Source organism: Sardina pilchardus, chromosome 9 (genome assembly GCF_963854185.1).
Source record: "Sardina pilchardus chromosome 9, fSarPil1.1, whole genome shotgun sequence".
Taxonomy (NCBI): domain Eukaryota; kingdom Metazoa; phylum Chordata; class Actinopteri; order Clupeiformes; family Clupeidae; genus Sardina; species Sardina pilchardus.
The window spans coordinates 34934038-34955077 of record NC_085002.1 but is presented as its reverse complement, the minus strand read 5'-3'; the positions used below and the strand labels follow the sequence as shown (position 1 = coordinate 34955077).

General features: G+C 41.2%; 1 protein-coding gene across 1 annotated transcript in view; it reads right to left on the bottom strand.

Annotated features, from left to right (window-relative positions):
• Nucleotides 1-21040, bottom strand: part of dock3 (dedicator of cytokinesis 3) — a 597933-nt gene that overhangs the window by 133363 nt on the left and 443530 nt on the right. Inside the window, exons 42-43 of the mRNA XM_062544851.1 lie at nucleotides 19943-20109; nucleotides 11128-11214 (exon numbers count right to left, since the gene is read on the bottom strand). Of these exons, the coding sequence (XP_062400835.1) occupies nucleotides 11128-11214; nucleotides 19943-20109 (254 nt within the window). The remainder of the gene's footprint in view (nucleotides 1-11127; nucleotides 11215-19942; nucleotides 20110-21040) is intronic.

Sequence of the window (21040 nt, the reverse complement as noted above, 5' to 3'; positions counted from 1 at the left end):
AGCTACAGATACAGATAGCGTAACCATGACAGCCCCCTCGCAGCAGGGGACTAGCTCCTGGACTGTTCAGGGACTTAGTAAATCCAAACATAAGAGGCCCACTGCTAACCACCAACCTCTTCACGTTTCTAATCGATTCTCCCCTTTAGCTAGCCAAGACAAACCTGCCTCTATGGTAATTGGCGCTTCCACTATACGATACGTGAAGCTAGCGACTCCATCTGTTACAGTTAATTCGATATCTGGGGCCAGAGCTAACGACATCGAATCAAATTTGAAAGTGCTGGCTAATACTAAGCGTAAATACTTGAAAATAGTCATCCACACCGGCACCAACGATGTCCGACTGTTTCAATCGGAGATCACCAAACAAAACTTTATTTCCGTGTGCACGTTCGCACAACAGATGTCTGATTCTGTAACTTTCTCTGGACCCATACCCATTAGAAGAGGTGACGAAATGTACAGCAGAATTTCGGACCTCAACCGCTGGCTGTCAGAGTGGTGTGCCAATAACAATGGGGGCTTCATTGATCATTTTAGCTCCTTCTTGGGGAAGCCTAGACTGTTGAAAAGAGACGGTATCCACCCACTCCGGAGGGTGCTGTTCTCCTTTCAAGGAACATAGACCATCACCTAACCGAGGCTAGTTCCTGACGAACCAGAGGTTAGTCCAGGCAGCAGAGATATTGTCTAAAGCCTACCTTGTATTGACAGACTTTGCAAAGATTTGGAAAAGATTTTTGAAAGACTACAGTCTCAGACCCTCTCACATCTAAAGACAATTCATCAAGTTTCTAGTCACAGGCCAGTCTCAGATTAGGATTTTGCGAAGACTGTGGGTCACTATTTATAAGACTGCTACTAGATTCCTTCAAATTATTTCCATCGTGCACTAGGCTACACGTCATCATCAACAGGAACTCATATGATAGCCTACTCATCAAAGTAATTTTTTCGCGTTTCTGCAGCATTGTTTCATACAGATATAGAGTTATTCTGTCACGTAAAATAGCCGACTAATAAATTATAAGAAATTAATTAACAAATAATCATATAGGTGACAGCTGTCGCCTATTTTGCCCCTTCCTGTTTTGTGTTGGAGCGAGGTCACTATTGGTTTTTAATGTTCACGTCACTATTTGCATGAGCCACGACTGAAAAGGCTTCCGATAATATCAAACATGTTTGATATTGTCATAACGGCAAAACTAGAAAAAGACCGATTCCGACGGACTTAAAACCGCTAAGATTGGCACCTTACACTAAACGATTTAGATGACGGGAGCGCGCCGATTTTGGAAATTTAGTCGCGACTGTTAAAACAGACCAAAATCGTACAATGTAAGCCAGCCTTTACACAGATATCTGTCGTCCCAGAGTCACCCAGGTACACAGGGCCAAATAGAGAGGATGTCTGTACCAAAGCTGTCTTGTGCTCGACCCATTAGGGGAATTGATTTTAGCAATCTTATTCAAATAAAAACATCTTCGATTACACAATCCCCCCAAAACACGCAAATTAGGCTTGCTTTACTTAACATTCGATCATTATCAAGTAAGACCCCCTTGGTTAATGAAATCATTACTGATAACCACATAGATGTAATGTGCCTCACTGAAACCTGGCTTAAACCAAATGAATACCTTCCATTGAATGAGTCCACACCTCCTTCCTATCTAAACCACCATATACCACTGGCAGGGGTGGTGGAGTAGCTACAATTTACCACTCTAGCCTTCTCACATCTCCCAAACCTGCACATAAGCTTACATCTTTTGAAGTCCTAATTCTTAATTTTATACATCCAGATTGGAAAACTAATCCGCCTGTAACCGTGGTCACAATTTATAGACCCCCAGGCCCCTTCACTAATTTCCTAGAAGAATTCTCTGATTTTCTTTTAGTTGTCCAAACAGAAAAAATACTTATATTGGGTGATTTTAATATTCATCTATCTACGTCTGTCTGTGTGTCACTCTGTCTGTCTGTCTGTCTGTGTGTTCCACGCATAACTCTCAAACCACTCATCTAACTGACCTAAAATTTGACACATGTATTGCTAATGACATGCGTGAGTGCAGTGCAAAGTTTGGTCATGTTCGGACAACAAATCACAAAGATATCGTTAAATTAAACAAAATACAACTCTGCCGCAATCCCACAATTCTACCGCTCCCTGCACTAGCCACTCCCCCTCACTCTCACTTACTCCAGCATAGAAACAAAAAAGCCCATTTCGCTGACAAACTCCGTGTTCATGGAAATTATGATGTCTCATGTAAACAACGGACCGTTTCAAGGTTGTTCATGTTGGATAAACATGCTGAGTCCGACACACATGCACCCATGTTGGTAAGCAGGCTGTTAAAGTCACGTAACGTTGCATAGGCTACTCATCAACAACCGCGGTTGCCTTGCGCTTCATAGCACTGGCATGGCCATGGCATAGACGGGCCATGCATGCGGTTAGCTTTAGGCTATCATTTCCCAACAACAGCAAAAACGCACGGGTATGTAATGTGTCTAATAGCCATTAGCTGCAACTCAAACGCCTTTCCCCTTCACTTTTTTATTACCTTGCAAAGAGTAAAAGCTCTAACAGCACGGGCCTGATTCTCATCACCAATCTAACATGATCTACCTGCATCAACGTCATTGGGCAACACGTTTCTTGGAAAACATTGTTTGCACAGGCACTGCACTAGTATGGATAATGTGAACGATAGTCTCACAATTGCATTCCAATCTCTAATTGACCATCTCGGCTTCTGCCAAAATATTAATTCACCCACACATTGTCATAACCATAGTATTGATCTAGTCTTGTCATATGGCATAAACATAGAGCAGTTAACAATCATACCACAACACCCCACCCTAACTGATCACCATCTAATTAGGGCCCGAGTACCGAGGTGCGGCCGCACCATAGGTGCAAGCCCCTATTGTTTTTGCTCAGATTATTATTATTATTATTAATAATATTATTAGGGCCCAAGCACCGAGGTGCGGCCACTGAAGTGGATGAGGATGTCTGACTCTCCGATCCTTCCTGCCCATACATTCCTTTCACCCCTTTTACACACAGAACTACTTTCAAGCAGTGTTGGTAGTAACGGCGTTTAAGTATAACGGCGTTACTAACAGCGTTAATTTGTCAGTAACGAAGTAATCTAATTAATTAATTTTCTCATCGTTGCAACGCTGTTATCGTTACTGAGAATTTGAAGCGTCGCGTTACTACAATTTGGCTGAATGAAGCGCGTTCACTGGATAGGATCATGTAGGATGGAATACCCTCCCCTGAGCTAATGAATAAATGTATATTAGCCTAATCACCCTTGACAGACTAGGCATAGCTACCAAGATACTGTACATCAGAGTGGAATCTGAAAATAATTTCATTATAGGCCCACTTCCAACTTCAGGAGGGGAAAAAAGACTTGAATAGGCTACTCACCAAATCCAAGCCATTTTGCACATACTGTATGTAGCGAACTTGCCACGATAGCTTATAGGCATAATAGTGACAAGTAAATGTGCACTTTCTCTGTCTGTCTGATTTCTATAGTTTCTCACAGGGCTACTTCGCTGAAACTGAACGTTATCTTCAAAGGAGGACCCTATACATTTTAAAGATAGCCTATTTTATTTTTGAGGGCTTTTGATATCGGGGGTTACCTTACAGTAAAATTAATTATTAGCCTATTACACGTCTCTGCTGCATAGCCTATTTCGTCAGGGCCGTTCAACTGGAGAAGGGGTTGTTCATTTACTCCTGTAGATTGCAAATATAGACTTGGTTGCGACTTCCGTACAGTTTTGTGAGTGCTACTTTGTTAATATTTGGGAAACTGCGAGTAAGGGGCCACGACCGCAAAGCCCTGCCTGCTGAAGTGCCGCGAGAGCGCAGCAAATCGTCAGAAACAATATGTTTAAGCTCACAATAATCAGACCGGCCCAAACGTTAACGGCCCACCGGGAATCTTCCTGCATCTCCCGATAGCCACCCCGGGCCTGGGCTGGGTGGGCGGATGCCATGCGCACATTCTGACTTCCACCCACTAATTGTACCGAAAAATTGTTTTTTGTACTGTGGTGGGCTCTAAAGCCAGATTGGTACAGTTCTTGAATTTTGTTAAATTGTAAGAAGGCACTAATTTGTTTGGATACTATTTTTTCAAGTATTTTTGATATAAAAGGGAGATTAGATATAGGCCTATAGTTAGCTAGGATATTAGGGTCAAGGCTAGGTTTTTTGAGTGATGGCTTGATAACAGACATCTTAAACTGCTGTGGAACATGTCCTTATAACATTGAATTATTTAGAATCTGAAGTAACGTATTATCGAGAAGGGGGAGGGCGGTCTTAAGAAGGTGAGTGGAATAGGGTCTAGCAGACTAGTTGCAGATTTTGATGAAGAAATTGTGGAGGTGAGCTCTAATGTGTCGATAGGTGTAAATGAATTAAATGTTGTTCTAGGTTGCATCTGTGATTCTGTTGTTTTCGCTATTATTTAGCAATGGAGTATGTGTATTTGGGGAAACTGACTGGTTGTTGATCTTAACTCTAATTGTCTCAATTTTGTCATTAAAAAAGTTCATAAAATCATTATTATTTAAGCTCAAAGGAATAGATTGGCTTACTTCATTATGGCTCTTCGTTAAGCGGGAGATTGTGCTAAAAAGAAATTTTGTATCATTTTTATTTTCTTCAATCAGTGAGGAATAGTAAGCTGACTTGGCCTTGTTAAGTGCTTGTTTGTAAGTGATTAGGCTATCTCTCCATGCTTGGCGAAAGACTTCCATTTTAGTGGTGTGCCACTTTTGCTCTAGTTTGCGTGTTTTTTGCTTAAGGGTGTGTTAAGGGGTGTATGTGTGTGGTGGGGCAAAAGGGGGAAGGGCGAGGATGTGTGTGTGCGTGTCTCTCTGGGAAGCTCGCGCGCGCGTGTGTGTGTGTGTTTGAATGTAGTTCCGTGTGTAACAGGCAAAAGGAAGGCGCGGACAAGAAGGATCGGAGAGTGATACATCCTCATATGAAAACCTAAATAACTCACTTTCTGTTAATGTGGTTAAAGTCAAAATTTCAGCGTAGGTTCATATGAGTATTAATATTTGTAAACTCGTCTCATAATATTTTAGGTAAAACTATGTGTCATCCACGATCATTAATGTGCTATTGAGACGCACAATCAACACCAAATCAAACAACATAAAAAAATGTATGTGACTAACACACGATCTAATTGGGCAGCCGTGGTGTACTGGTTAGGGCTTCGGGCTTGTAACCGGAGGGTTGCCGGTTCGATCCCCGACCAGTCCACCACGGCTGAGGTGCCCTTGAGCAAGGCACCTAACCCCTCACTGCTCCCCGAGCGCCGCTGGTTGGGCAGGCAGCTCACTGCTCTGGGTTGTGTGATTCACCTCACTGTGTGTTCACTGTGTGCTGTGTGTTCACTAATTCGGTTAAATTGGGTTAAATGCAGAGAACTGAATTTCCCTCACGGGATCAAAAAAGTATATATTCTATTCTATTCTATTCCAACACTCCATTAACCCTTTCATGCACGCATTATGAAAAAAAGTGTCTAGATTTTTTTAGTATTGATTTTAGTACTCTATATGAGCCCAATATTGAAAATCAGTTGGAATTTTTTAAAAATATGCTTTTATATAGAAGTTATGTTATTGTCCACGTATGTGGACAGTGCGCAACAAAGGGGTAAAAAAGGATAAAATGTAATGACAGAAAATGTGGAAACTATGGCCCTCTACTTTCTCCATACTACCCACCCAGCCCTCTACTACCCCCATACTACCCACCCACCTCTCTACTACCTCCATACTACCCGCCCAACCCCTCTACTACCCCCATTATTGCTCACCGACCCTCACCCACCCCTCTACTACCCCCATATTACCCACCTCTACTACCACCACTACCCAACCACCCCTCTACTACATCCATACTACCCACCCCTCTACTACTAATCCACCCACACCTCTAGTACTCTCATACCCACCCCTCTACTACCCACCCAACCCTCTACTACCCCCATATTACCATACCACCTTGGCATTACCACATGTAATTAGGTCATTATTTATAAATATGTTTACCAAATGTTTGTTTCTTTGTAATTTAAAGCAATTAAAATCATATTTGAAAAAAAAAAAAAAAAAAAGTCCTAGTTACAAAATCTAATTTTTGGCCATTTAACTCCTCTGTTGCGCAACGTCCACATACGTGGACAGTTGCTTTTTAGGGTCTACAAACTCCATTTTACATCCGATTTAATTTCTGGAAACATAGAGTTGTTCAACACACTCTCCTGTACAGCATAATATTTTTTTTTACATGATTTTGCCTTCTTGAGTACTAGCTTTTTACAGATATGCCTGGAGCATTCAGCATATGGCCATTACTGTCACTCATGTTGAATTGATGATGTCATCAAGCAGTCAATATTCCAAATATAAGATGATACATATTGTTAATATATTGCCAAGGACCTACTAAAACTGCCCTGAAGTGGATTGGTGTATATCAACATGATAAATAAGTAGAAAACAGAGTTAAAGTTACTGTCCACGCATGTGGACGTTGCGCATGAAAGGGTTAAATTTCATCCAAATTAGTCACTGTTTTCTGCCTATAACACCAACTTTTTGTTTCTTTTATAAGACACCTGCATTCAAACCTTCGCCATTTCAATATACGTACTTTTGAAATTCAAAAATCGCAATTTCCCTTGGGCAACCCCTCAAGATCATTTTACTGCTGAAATGACATGATTTCGATAAACCGTCTAGGAGAAGTGTTTCAAAATACATGATGTGCAAAAATCAGAAAATCTCACTTAACTCATTGTTTTAATATTCACTATATAGTTTAAATGTAAAACTTCGGCACATATGCCCACCAAATCTGGGCCATTTCCATGAATGTATGTGTCAACCACAACAGACAACGCGCTAGGTGGCGCTATAGAGTCCCTGAGCCACATCCTAGGCCAGAGGTCTGTCTCTCAGTAGAGTTATCAATTCCACAGGTAGCTGCCAAATTTCAGGAGTTTTAGAGCATGCCAAGTTGGTGAAAAAGGGCAAAAAAAGGGCAAAACAGTGCCCCTTCAGTGCCCCTTGCGGTTGCAGTTTTAATTACAAAGTCCCGATGCTTCGGGATTCCCGATGTGCGGGAAAGAAAGGAGCATTCTCAACCCGTACCATCTGTACTTGTCAACAACAACAGACAATGCGCTAGGTTAGAGTTCTCAACGGGTCGGGTCGGGTCGGCCCGACAAACCCGACGGGACCCGTGGGTTCGGGTCGAAAATATAAGCAGATGACTCGGGTTGGGTCGGTCCTCGGGTATAATATTTTCCGCTCAGTGAAAAAAAAAACAATTAAATATATATATATTAATTATCGCTGCTGTTTACCGCGAATCATCATAAATTTCCCCTTGGGGATCAATCATTTATCTATCTATAGGCCTACCGTAAGTCTGGCTGCTGCATGCAACGTGCATGCAGTCATGGAGCGGGGGTAGACGTGATGCTATTGTGTTGGGAGATGGAAGGACAGAGCTTGCAGCAACTCTGCCATGTGTTGCACCAACATTTATAAGTTCCTGTGCAAGTTCTAAGAAGCCGTCTCCTTGAACAAAATAAAATGGCAGTAGATTGTTGCTGGTCTATACGTCTTTGTGAATAGCTAACAACTCATTGCCAGTGAAGCGTGTATGAAGCGTGTATGAAGCGGCTTGAAAGCAGTGTTGGTCATCTTACTTTTAAAAAGTAATTAGTTACCGTTACAAATTACTTCTGCCAAAAAGTAATTCAGTTAGTAACTCAGTTACCACACTGTAAAAGTAATTAGTTACTCAGCAAAGTAACTGACGTGAATTTTTATGTTCTATAATGCTATTACGTTCTATAACATCTTTAACGTCATACATATTTATTATAGCCTATAACTGATTATGATAGGCTTAATGACCTCCTTATTGCTGCTGATAACGGCTATGCATCAATACTAGTCCTCCTTGACCTCAGTGCTGCTTTTGACACCATAGATCATGACATACTACTCCACAGACTTGAACATACCATAGGTATCAAAGACTCTGCACTTGCTTGGTTTAGATCATACCTTACTAACCGCCAACAATTTGTACAGGTCCATAATGAACCATCCTCCCAGACTATGGTTAAATATGGAGTGCCTCAAGGCTCAGTACTAGGGCCCCTATTATTTTCTCTTTATATGCTTCCTCAAGGTTCTATATTTAGAAAACATGGCATTGATTTCCATTCTTATGCAGATGATACACAATTATATATTTCCATAAAGCCCAATGAACCAACCCTGTTAGCCAAACTCAACACATGTCTGAGAGACATAAAAATTTGGATGACTAATAACTTCCTGCTATTGAACTCAGATAAAACAGAAGTTATGGTTTTAGGTCCTAAAAAGACTAGGGATATACTATCCACATCACAGGTTACATATAGTGATCTCTCACTGACCTCATCTACAAGTGTTAAAAATCTAGGAGTTACAATTGATCAAGAACTTCTACTCAAAAGTCACATAAAGCAGATCACAAAAACTTGCCATTTTTCCATTTAAGGAACATTTCAAAGATAAGGAAGTCCTTATCCTTACCAGACGCTGAAAAATTAATCCACGCTTTTGTCACTTCCAGGCTAGACTATTGTAATGCGCTATACGCCGGCTGCAATAATACCTGTCTAAAAAGCCTACAGCTTATACAAAACACAGTTCTGTATAGCATCTCTACATTGGTTACCTGTTAAAAGTCGCATTGACTTCAAAATTCTACTTCTAACATACAAAGCCATAAATGGCAGAGCACCCGAATATATTAAAGATCTTCTAGTCCCATATAATCCACCTAGACCCTTACGATCACAAAATACTGGACTTCTTGTAATTCCAAGAATTTCAAAAACTACAGTAGGAGGCAGAGCTTTTTGTTACCGCGCACCCCTCCTCTGGAATAATCTTCCTCCCTCAATTCGATTAGCAGACACCCTCCCTATTTTTAAGCCTAGACTTAAAACATATCTCTTTAGTGCTTCCTATAGTTAGGTATGGTGCAGTGTGGAACTTCAACCACCTCAGGGTCTTATTGGAACGGACCACCTCTGCTGTGGGCTTGCGTGACTGGTGCCCCAGTCATGCGTCCCATGGTGGCTACTGACCACACCTGAGCTGGTGCTGACTACCCTCCACCATGCCTTAGTTATGCTGCTTTAGCATTGCGCTGTCATGGACTTCTTATGTGGCATGCCGTACAACTCCTCTTCTCCCCTCTCCCTCTGTCTCTCTCAACTCTCCCTCTTTCCTTCTCTCCCTGTCCCGTCCTCTATAGTGTAGCTTGGGGGGGGGAGGGTCCCGCGTGCTGTCTGTTGCGCATGCGGGCATTTGTTCATTCACTGCGCATGCGGGCGTTTTGTTCATTCGCGCCGTTTCGGTCATGGGCCTTCCTCGGGTGGGTTTGCGCGTTGTGTCTGGGCTGCGCGCCCGGGTGGTGTGGCTGGGTGCTCTGGGCCGGTCGGGGTCCGCTCGCGGGTGGCGTCACTCGTCCGCGGGGGGCCTTCCGTCGCCGTCTGTAGATGGGGAGGGGGGGGGAGGGTTCGTGTCGGCTCCATTTGGCAGTGGTTCTGCGTGGGCGTATATTGGCGGTCTGGCTGGGGCATGCGGTCTGATCGGTTGTGCACGGTTGTGCGTTTTGTGGGATGGGGGGGACGGGGGAGGTGGGAATGCATGGGAGTGGATGGTGGAGGGGAGGGCTATGTTGCGGCATTGTATTTGGATTGGGCTCGTGGTTCGGGCCTTTTTGGGGTGGTGTTTCTAGAGTGGAAGTCCAATGATTTTAACGATTAACGATGTGGTGTGTGGGTTCGCCGGGGGGGGGGGGGGGGGGGCATTGGGGGGGGCATTGTGGGTGGGTGGATGTTGCGTGCGTGGTGGGTGGGTGGATGTTTGCATGCGTGGTGGACGATGTGCGGGATTCTCTTTTCGGGTTTAACTGGGTAACCTATTCCGAAGCACCTGTCCCCACAAAAGTAAAAGCATTTTGGAAACCCTCTATAGTATAATACTAATCATTTATATCACCATTGATATACTTATTAATACCAACCATCATGACTTACAGTAATACTAACACACTTTATTTCTCTTCCCTTTCCCCAATACCTCACCTGTGAGGTAAACCATGATCAGCCATCAACCATCTCTTTGCCTGTCCCTCATCACACCTGAAGTCACATCCCTCTGACTGCCCTACCATCACCATTGCCATCGCCATCCCTATGACTGCCCTACCATCGCCTGCTGTGGTTCCCTGCCTGAATCTTTGGCCCACGCATCCTAGCGACCCATCACTTTCCGAAATAACTAATGGATTACTAATGGACAATTTATTCCCTACACTGGACTATTTGAACTTTCATTGTCATTGTAACTTTCAAACTGCAAGTGACTTTACTGTAACTGACCCCAGGCAGATGGGTTGGGCCCTTGAGTCGTGGATCTGTCTGAGGTTTCTTCCTATATGTATCTCCAATTCTAGGGAGTTTTTCCTTGCCCCTGTTACTCATGGGCTCTCTTTGAATGTTTAACACTCTGTAAAGCGCCATGAGACATGTGTAATGTTTTGGCGCTCTATAAGCGAAATTAAATTGAAATTGGAATTGAACAGCTAATGCTCCACTGGAAACAAATGAACTCCTGAACAGCCTGAAGTGCCTTGCTCAAGGGCACAATGGTGGAAGCCGGGAATTGAACCGACAACTCTCCTGGACTCGAACCTGCAAACTGCAGCACCAATTTAACTAAAAGCCCAGGCAAGCATGACTCCTAAGGTGGCAGGAGGGAGGTTTACACAACATACATACTGCACAGCTATATGCCGACTGACAACCATTACACTTACCTCCTTAAATCTCACTCCCAATTTGGGTCATGGCACCAATATAACATGTGTTGTCTTTTTTTGTTATGTTGAAAAGTTTAAATGACTTTCATGAAGCTTTAGCCAATTCTTCTTCAAACTACAATATAAACAAAACTGACAAGGGTTTACTTACAAGATCTCTCTTTTCCACCTCAAACCAGCGAGAAATGCCTGGCAGGGGATGGGTTAGGGTCAGTGTCGTCCTCTCAATCCAAAGGCTCTAAGAACACATATGGAACCAGTTAGTGTGTGGCTATGATTGCAGAAACTGATATGAACTATTTGATCTACTGTAACAGAGCACAGCTTGCAACTCCATTTCCAATTTCGATTCGAATTTTTGGTAACACTTTCTATTAAGACACACATATTCACCATTAATTAGCTGTTTACTAACATATATATTAGTAACATACTAGCCATTTTTTGGTCATTATAAGTCACTAATTATCCCTTATTCTGCAAGACCTTATTCTACCCTAACTAGACCTTTAATTAAGAATTTCCCCTATGTAAGCTCCTAATTACCCCTTATTGATAGTTATTAAATAAGTTGTTGCATTTGAATTATGACCTAAATATGCATGGCTCAGCATGGGGCTTGTAAGGTGGTTGTACCACAAGAACAGTTATTCAATCACCCCTAATAATACTTATCAAAGATGGTCTATTCAGATGAAATAGACACTAAATCACCAGTGCTAACAGTGTACAAATTACTAATAATTAAGTCTTTGTAATGACAACTATGTTACCTATTCTAAAGTTGTGTCTTTGTTCACATTTAAATCACAAAAAATGTGGCACTTATTAACCCCATGTGTTCCTTAAACTAAAGTTGCCTCCTATTCACACATATTAACTGTATTACAGCATATAGTAGGCTACAAGCAGACAGCCAAGTTAGCACAAATAAAAATATCTCTTTCATCAATGAATACAAGATAGCGAGAAAGGCAAACCTGGATACATCATACCTGCCAACATTTAGCTTTCAAGAACCAGGAGGTTTTTTTCAGCCTGAAGTTTGATAGCCATGCAAATTCGCTACTTGTGTAGCTGACTCACTAGGTGCAACACCCAACCGGGTCCGTGTAGACACTAATTACATTAGCAATAGCGGCAGGTTCAAACACACCTGGCTCCGCCAGAAAACAAATGAGCATATTAGAGCCTTTAGTGCAAGTATAGCGAATTAAGGGAGTTTTCCAGGAGAAACAACAAAACGGGAGGGCGGCGGGAGATGACCTTAAAATACCGGAGACTCCCGGTAAAAAACGGGAGTGTTGGCAGCTATGGGATATCTTGGCTCCTGAGTAATCAAAAGTCTCAAACTCAAAACTATTTTTCAAGTGAGAAGGGTCACATGTTAAAGAAGACATCCGGTGTGAATCAATCTATAGCTCTGCTGTTTGATGTCACAGAGTCCGTAGAAAAAAAATAATGAGAAAATTTGATTCAACAAAGATCTAACAGGCAGCTAACACTAAACTGAAGAGACTCAGTTTCACTTTAATTTCCCTATGCCCCTTTCAGTTAATGTTGGTTGTGGGTTTGCTATTTGGTCTACTGTATGTTGTAACAAATTAACTGTTCTTTTCCCTACAGACAGCATTTTAATCTTCCCTACTGACCTCAAACAGCAGAGTTAAGGCTTGAATCACACCAGATTTCTCCTTTAGTATGACAGAGTATACATATATGGGGGTAAATAGTGCCAAATTATTTGTAAATTAATTGTGAACAAAGATCCAACTTTAGAATAGGGAACATATTTGGCATAACAATTAACAAAAACTTAATTATTAATTATGTGTACACTATTAGCACTTGTGGTTTAGTGTCTAGTTCAGTTTGAATAGACCATCTTTGATGAGTATTATTAGGGGTGAATAACTGTTCTTGTGGTACTACCACCTTACAAGCCCCATACTGAGCCATGTATATTTAAGTCATGATTCATATGCAACAACCTATTTAATAACTATGAATAAGGGGTAATTAGGAGCTCATAGGGAAAATTCTTAATTAAGAGTCTAGTAAGGGTAGAATAAGGTCTTGTAGAATAAGGTATTAATTAGTGACTTATACTGACTAACAAATGGTTAGTATGCTACGAATACACGTTAGTAAGCCACTAATTAACTCATTCACGGCCATTGACGTCTTTAAACGTCAATTTTAACACTTACGTTGACTGCCATTGATTGCCTTTTTCAATGGGGAGGGCTCATGAGTGGGCTTGGGAACGATCTGGCAGAGTTTCAGGCTTGTAAACAGACTGTACTAGCGATCCGAACCGCTAGATGGCAGCAGTGCCATTTGGATGATTAGTATCTGCCTGCAGAGCCACATGCAGAGACATATAGCAAGCAAACACACTGAAGGTCGACCACAGTGGATCTAGCTTGCATGCGGTCCAGCGAATAAATATGCTTACTTCTTACATCAAGGATTGAAAACACGTGAACAGTTTGATCCATTGGATATTGCTATATAGACTAACAACAACTATCCTAGTGCTAGCTTGCTAAGTCTACCGTCCTGTTCAGAGTCTATAGCGACCATCAGAGTCCCTAGCAACCTTGAAGACACTGATGAGATAACAGTGCAATCGTGGTTGACATACTACTGAAATGCTAATGTTAAAAAGTTGATTTTCACAAAAAGATCGTTTTCTCCATTTTTTGGTCAAAAACAGGTGTTTATAGCAAAACTAACCCATGTTCTACTGAAGACTACTAAAGAAGGGAAAACGATAGAAACAAATAGCGCTCTGCACTGAAAATGGCTGGCAGCCAATGAGTTAATGGTGAAAATGTGTGACTTAATATAACATGTTACAACATTTTTTGCAGAATTTCCCGGCTTTAATGCGTGCGTGTTCAGTAACAGATGCACACGCGTCTTCCAATATGCAGTGATAATACGAATACGAATACCGATTTAGCAGTGTAGCACCTTATTCCACTTTGTATTGTGTACAGCTCAACCGGGCATTGTGCGTGGGTTTGTCAGTAACGCACTTCTTTGTGGTTTTGCCGGTAGCGCACCTCATCGTTGCAGCCTGTCTTATGGTGGGGATCGCTAATTTCCTGAACCTGGTAGTATAGGCATTCACTTTGAATGTGTTGTGTATGCTTATTTCTTTGCCTAAGTCACTTAAGGTGTTCATTGTATTTATTGAATGGTTTTATGGCCTGTGCTTGACTTGGGTTTATTCTGATTTCGGGTTATCATGCCGTTTTCATATTGAATGCACTTCTCTTACTGGTGGCATAAGAGATTTTTAGAAAATGTTTCTTGCACAGGCTCTGAGTGGAAATGTGTTTAATCTATGTATGTTCATGTAGTGCTTTGCTGGTTTATTTCAGGAGAGTTGCTGTTTCTCTTCTCGCGCCCTCGTATACCAGCATAGAGTGGTTAATCACTGTTTTCCCCTCGCAATTAAAGTACATTCGTAACAGGTGCCCACAATTTGTTATTTTGTTTAGTTTGAAAATTGTATGTTTTGTTTGTGTTAATTTCTTGGTGTAGCTCTATGGTAGCCGCGCTGCTCCCTCTGTTGTGGGCTGAGTTACTTGCCCGTGACATCCAGACCTGAACCCTTTAACAACTTCCCCAGCCCTTAGGCTAATCATAGTGTGTGAGTGTGCAATTATCAGTTGTCCATTTCGGGGTGTATTGCACTATTGATTGTATTGAGAAGTTTATGAGTGCCCATTTCGGGGTGTATCACACTATGTTGGTTTTTGTGTGTATTTAAAAGGTTGGGTTGTGTGTGAATTGCTTTGATATAGGCCCTCCCCTCCCCCCTGGTGCTCAGTCTGGGTGTTACACCTTTTTGCTTTCACTCTATGGTGTATGGCCTAATACTCGTAACCAGGTCATTCCACCTCAATTCAACAAATGCCTTCTGCTTGACCATCTCAGATTTCCTTCAACATTTTACCACCTAAAGAGTAACCATTTAAACTAACTTAGCCAAAATATTAGATTGGTATACCTAAAACATCCAGAGAAAAACATTTTTGAACATGGTACCCCCCTTCTGATTTTTGGCACATTGGCGCCCTCATCTAAATCTGCAGCAAAGTTCAGATGTCATTATCTCAAAACGTTTTCAAGCTAAAGACTTCAAATTTTCTGTGAATAATGATTGCTACATATAGATTCCACATACTCCAGAAAGAGTATGAAATGGGCTTTCAGACAGTGAAATTCCAAGATGGTATAATGGCTGCAGTTATTTAAATTTATTTTGGTCTATTACAACAATTAGCATTGTTTTTTTGTGCTATTATTTCATGATTTCATAATCCTTGTCTTATTCCTAAGTATCAGATGTTTATGTCTTATTCTGTTAAGCCACTACTTTGTTCTTTAGGCAGTATGTTTAGGATCATTGCTGTGTTGGAAGGTGAATGACCTGCCCATATTCAGCTGTCTAGCAGAGGAACGCAGGTTTTCCTCAATCATTTGGGTGTACTTGGCAGCATCCATTTTCCCTCCTATCCTGACCAATTGCCCAGTCCCCACTGAAGAGAAACATCCCCACAACATAATGTTGCCCCCACCATGCTTCACACTAGGTATGGTGTGTTTTGGGTGTGTTTGGGTGTGTATACTGTGTTTGGTAAGCACCTGGAGCTCAGTCCAAAAAGTTCAATCTTAGTCTCCAAAAAGTTCAATCTTAGTCTCATCTGACCATAAAAGCTTTTTCCACATGATAGCAGAATATTCCAGATGTGTTTTTGCACTGAACTCCAAGCGCTATGTTTGGTGAAAACCAAACACATTACACCACCCAAAACACACCATACCTAGAGTGAAGCATGGTTGGGGCAACATTATGTTGTGGGGATGTTTCTCTTCAGCAGGGACTGGGCAATTGGTCAGGATAGAAGAGAAAATGGATGCTGCCAAGTACACCCAAATTCTTGAGGAAAACCTGTGTCCCTCTGCTAGACAGCTAAAGATGGGCAGGTCATTCGCCTTCCAACACGACAATGATCCTAAACATACTGCCAAAAGAACAAATCAGTGGCTTAAGTATAGGATGGTGACTAGCCTTGAGTGGCAAAGTCAGAGCCCTGACTTAAATCCTATAGAAAATCTGTGGATTGACTTGAAGAGAGCAGTCCATTGCCGTTCCTTACAGAATTTGACTGGATTTTAACAATTCTGCACGGAAGATTGGGCAAATATTCCCCAATCTAGGTGTGCGAAGCTATAATAGACATATCCAAACAGATTGATGGCTGTAATGAAAGCAAAAGGAAGCTCTACAAAGTATTAAGTCAGGGGTATGATGACTTTTCCAACCCTGTTATTCTAGTTTTTAATTTTTTATTAATTTTCAGTGCGGCTTACTTTTTTTTCATTATTTTGATGTTGTGCAGCTAAATTTGTAAATAAAACTGGAAAATATTGTTTTTAAAATGGGTTTTGATTTCAGGCTGTAAGACAAAAAAAGGTAAAGGGTATGATAACTTTCTATAGGCACTGTAGACTAGCTTGGGACTGTTGGTGTTTGTGCGTGTGTTGCTAACTTATGTTAGTCGTGGTTCTCTATGTGGAATATGTAAGCCAGTGGTTCCCAAACTTTTCTGGTTTACGGCACCTCTGAACATATCCCTCTACATCCATTGCACGCCTATTTTTAACTTTTTACTCTCAACCTCCTTTATATCATATTTGTGCTTCATGCATCTTATTTAACCTTGTGATATGTTGGATACCCATTTCATTGCAGAGGCTAATTGAGTTTGAAGTGGACGTGACTTCACATAGGCTATAATGAACTATTTTACGACTTTTACGAGTTTTCCGATACAACACTCAATGCGTTGTTACCATGGCAGGATTTTTCTGCTTGGCTTTCGTTATGAAGCCTTTGACTTGACCTGTCATCGATGCTACCCTGTCAGTGCAAACTAGCATATCCCTGCTAACTTAACTGGAAAGCTATACCGGACGTGTAACTGAAGCGTTCCGTTCGCGACGCGTACAATTCATTTTAGAAGACTGGTCTATTTTCCGTCTCTATCCCACATCTGTTGTAGCTACTTTAAAGGGATAATTCGGAGTGAAATGCACTTTAGATAAATTTTTCGGACTATTGGGAGTACATACGTTGAGTTGACACCAAAATCCTGTCATTCGGATGTATTTTGAGAAAGTTTGAGTTCACCGTCTACTCACTACCACGTAAGTGTACTGTTGTTTGGAACAGTAGAAGAGATATAAAAATAGCGTTTTGTAGCGGCGAAAGGACATGCCCGGGTCACTTCCAGGCTAACGAGTTTTGGCTAAAAACGGTGAACTCAAACTTTCTCAAAATACATCCGAATGACATGATTTTGGTGTCAACTCAACGTATGTACTCCCAATAGTCCGAAAAATTGATCTAAAGTGCATTTCACTCCGGATTATCCCTTTAATAGTGGGAGCTAATTCAACACTTCAGTTCTGCACCTGATGTAGCTCTCCTGTACACTCATGGTTTGTAAAGCAGGCAACAATTCTGTTACCCTGAACATTTCATCTCCGGTAGTAGCATCGTCCAGTTCTTTGCCAAATAAAATGATCTGAAATCTCATCATCCACGTATCTCACGTTAGTGATCAGCTGGCAAGGCCAACTGGCCAATGGAGATTTTCCATTTCTTATGCAGCATCTGGCCCTAGCATCACTTTAACCATTTGCAGGCTAGAATGAGCGACTCTGTTAAATTGTGTGGCTTTTTAAATTTAGCAAACAAATCTGAAAAACGAGCCACTCGCACGATAGAAAGCATAGGTTCCGCATTCGGTGTCTTTGTTCTGTTGCGGCACATTCCGAGGTTCATGTGGAAGCGAATGCACTCTCTTTAAAAACATTGCGTGTACCTCTCCGGAAATGTCGCTATTGCAGCTGCCAACGCTATAACAACACTTTATTAACATTTCCGGAAAGGTACGGACTCGATTAAATTCATTCTGGACTCTCTATCCGACCACATAAAGACGTGGGGATACTTCGGTTTGGCTTTAGGGATCCTCTACTCACTACCACGTAAGTGTAGTGTTGTTTGGGACAGTAGAAGAGGTATAAAAATAGCGTTTTGTAGCGGCGAAAGGACTTGCCCCGGTCACTTCCAGGCTAACGAGTTTTGGCTAAAAACGGTGAGCTCGAACTTTCTCAAAATACATCCGAATGACATGATTTTGGTGTCAACTCAACGTATTTACTCCCAATAGTCCGAAAAATTTATCTAAAGTGCATTTCACTCCGGATTATCCCTTTAAAACAGCTTATGGCTCATAGGGTTAACTTTATGGTAGACAGTGAGTCCAGCAAATTGAGAACCTAGGATCCTGTTTATGTTTATGAATGTGACTCCAGTATATGTTGAGACATAAGGGTGGAAAAAGGGGTCACATTTATATAATGCAAATGATTATGTTAACAATGTCATTGTTATATGTTGAATATGTTGTACATACAAGAAAAGCGAAATGGTAAACTTTTACGAAATCATCATCCACATCATAGTTTGATGCTGTGTGGTGTTATGGACTTGACAGTTTTGCATGGAATTGCCCATACAGTATATCCATAATATATATAAAGATTTGACACATTGCAGTTTTTTCAATGCTGGGGTTATTTATAAATCAAAGAATTGTGGGTAGATGTGGGTGAACTGTGCAACATGCAGTTTGTGGACAAGAGGCAGACGTAACAGACAGATATTTGTGTTTTAGGGGTGGTGTGTATGTGTGTGTGTGTGTGTGTGTGTGTGTGTGTGTGTGTGTGTGTGTGTTTGTGTGTTTGTGTGAAAGTCTTCGTTGCCGTTGTGGGTCAACTCAGCAACATGCCGTTTGTGGACAAGAGGCAGATGTAACGGACTGACGTTTCTGTTTGAAAGAGTTAACACACTGCAACTTATTCAACAGTGAGTAAACTGCGGATGTACCCGCAAAACAGAATAGCTATACTCCTAACAGTACTCGTATTTGTTCTAGAAACATGCCTAGTTCCTTAGGCTCCCTCACTTCCTTCAGTGGTTAAGTGTTTCATGCTGGCTACACGTGAACAACTCATACTTAATTCAACATAAGGTCTACAGACCTTAGAGGTGTATATTTCATTTCCATACATCAAAGCGTTCGCCCGTGGCAGCCAATCAAATTCGATGGCGAAGCCTGCAAACAGGAAGTGAGGTCAAATTTCGGAAACGCTTTGAGATATCAAGACCATATTTGGCGGGATGATTTTGGACACCATCCAAAGTAGTCTCGGTAAATTTGGTGTAATTTGGCCACTAGGGGGCACCGCAATTAGCAAAAATGCATTTTGGCTCATATCTCTTTTCGTGTTTGGGATGACATCTACATTTTTACATTGGAGGTGCTCTGGGACATACCACTGGTGAACCTAGGCAACCCGTCATGTCAGTGTAAGAATTCGGCAATCGAGGGCAACGCGCCAAACTTGAAGCAGCTTCGCGTCTTGGCCAAACTTTGCCGCTTTGACCTAAGGGCGAGCGGTTGTGTCCCCTGCCAGGGCGCTGTCGCGGCGAGTCGGAGCAAGCACACTTCGCACTTAGTTAGTTTTAAACATTCCTCATTTAGTTCATCATTACACAGCTTTTCCAGCATGTTGTTTCTTCCGTCCCAACTTTTTTGAAACATGTTGCTGGTATCAAATTCACAGTTAATATGTATTTTCCATTAAATAATCAAATGTATCATTATCAACATTTGATATGTTGTCTTTATCCTTTTGCAACTGAATATGAGTTTAAGAGATTTGCAGATTATTACATTCCGTTTTTATTCATATTTTACACACCATCCCAACCTTTTCTGATTTGAGTTGTAGTATTTACTTCTCTGGTTAGTACAGTGTTGCATAATGCTTAGGAAAATGACAGCGGATCATGATGTATCAGATTTCCTTACCTTGAATTCATTCTCATGGTCTTTAGGGCCTTTGTGGAAGGGCCTGTCATAGCGGAACTGCCTTACATTGTTCACACGATAGAAGCTCTTAATACGGTCAGGCACGCGGTCCAACTGCAGGACATCCACACTCTCAGGAATGGGATTGACTGCATAGATTTGCAAATCTGCAGACTTTCGTCAAGAAAATGATTCCAGCAAAGGTATGGCAGTTTAGTGAACTAATAACAATTTTGTAAAATCTATCAAACAATCAAAATGAAGCCTTTGATATCTGGGAAACTCTATGAATATGTATTTTAATGGACATGAAATCATGTATCTGCACTGCAAAAACTGCTTATCTAGTAACATCTAAGCAAGTCTCATAAATCGGTAACACTTTATAATAACTACACACAATTAATCATTTATTAAGCATTTGTTACCTATTAGTTAATCGTTTGTTTATCATTAGTAATTTATTGTTCATGCATAATTTATCATCAGTAAAGCATTTGTTCACAATGTTATATGGTTTGTTCATAGTAAGTAAAATAATGTTTGTAAATACATGATTTACACCTCATAAATACTGAAACAACCAGTTACAAACTATTAGTAAATGCTTTGATCATCATTTGTAAAGTATTACTCCTATGTTAATTCATGATTAACTCAGGAGTTACAAGTGGTTAGTCAATGATGTCTTGTATAAATGAAGAACTCTGCACATCCAAAATCCGAAATCTTCTGCTGTTTCAGGTGCTTCTCAGTAGGACTTACAGGAGAATCAATTAGGAAGGAGACTGGAGCACACTGAATACACTTGCAGTCTTTAATGGTGCAAACAAAAGAACTGACGGTTCTTTTGTTTGCACCATTAAAGACTGCAAGTGTATTCAGTGTGCTCCAGTCTCCTTCCTAATTGGTTAGTTAATGATATTTGTGAACCCATCTAAAGTCAGGACTTTTTATGCCATGCTACACATTTGCAAATGAGTTGTAAAGACTACATTCACATTCATTCATTTAGCTGACAATTTTATCCAGAGCGACATACACATGTCAATTAAATTAAACATAACTGTGGAAGCCGGGAATCAAACCCCCATCTTC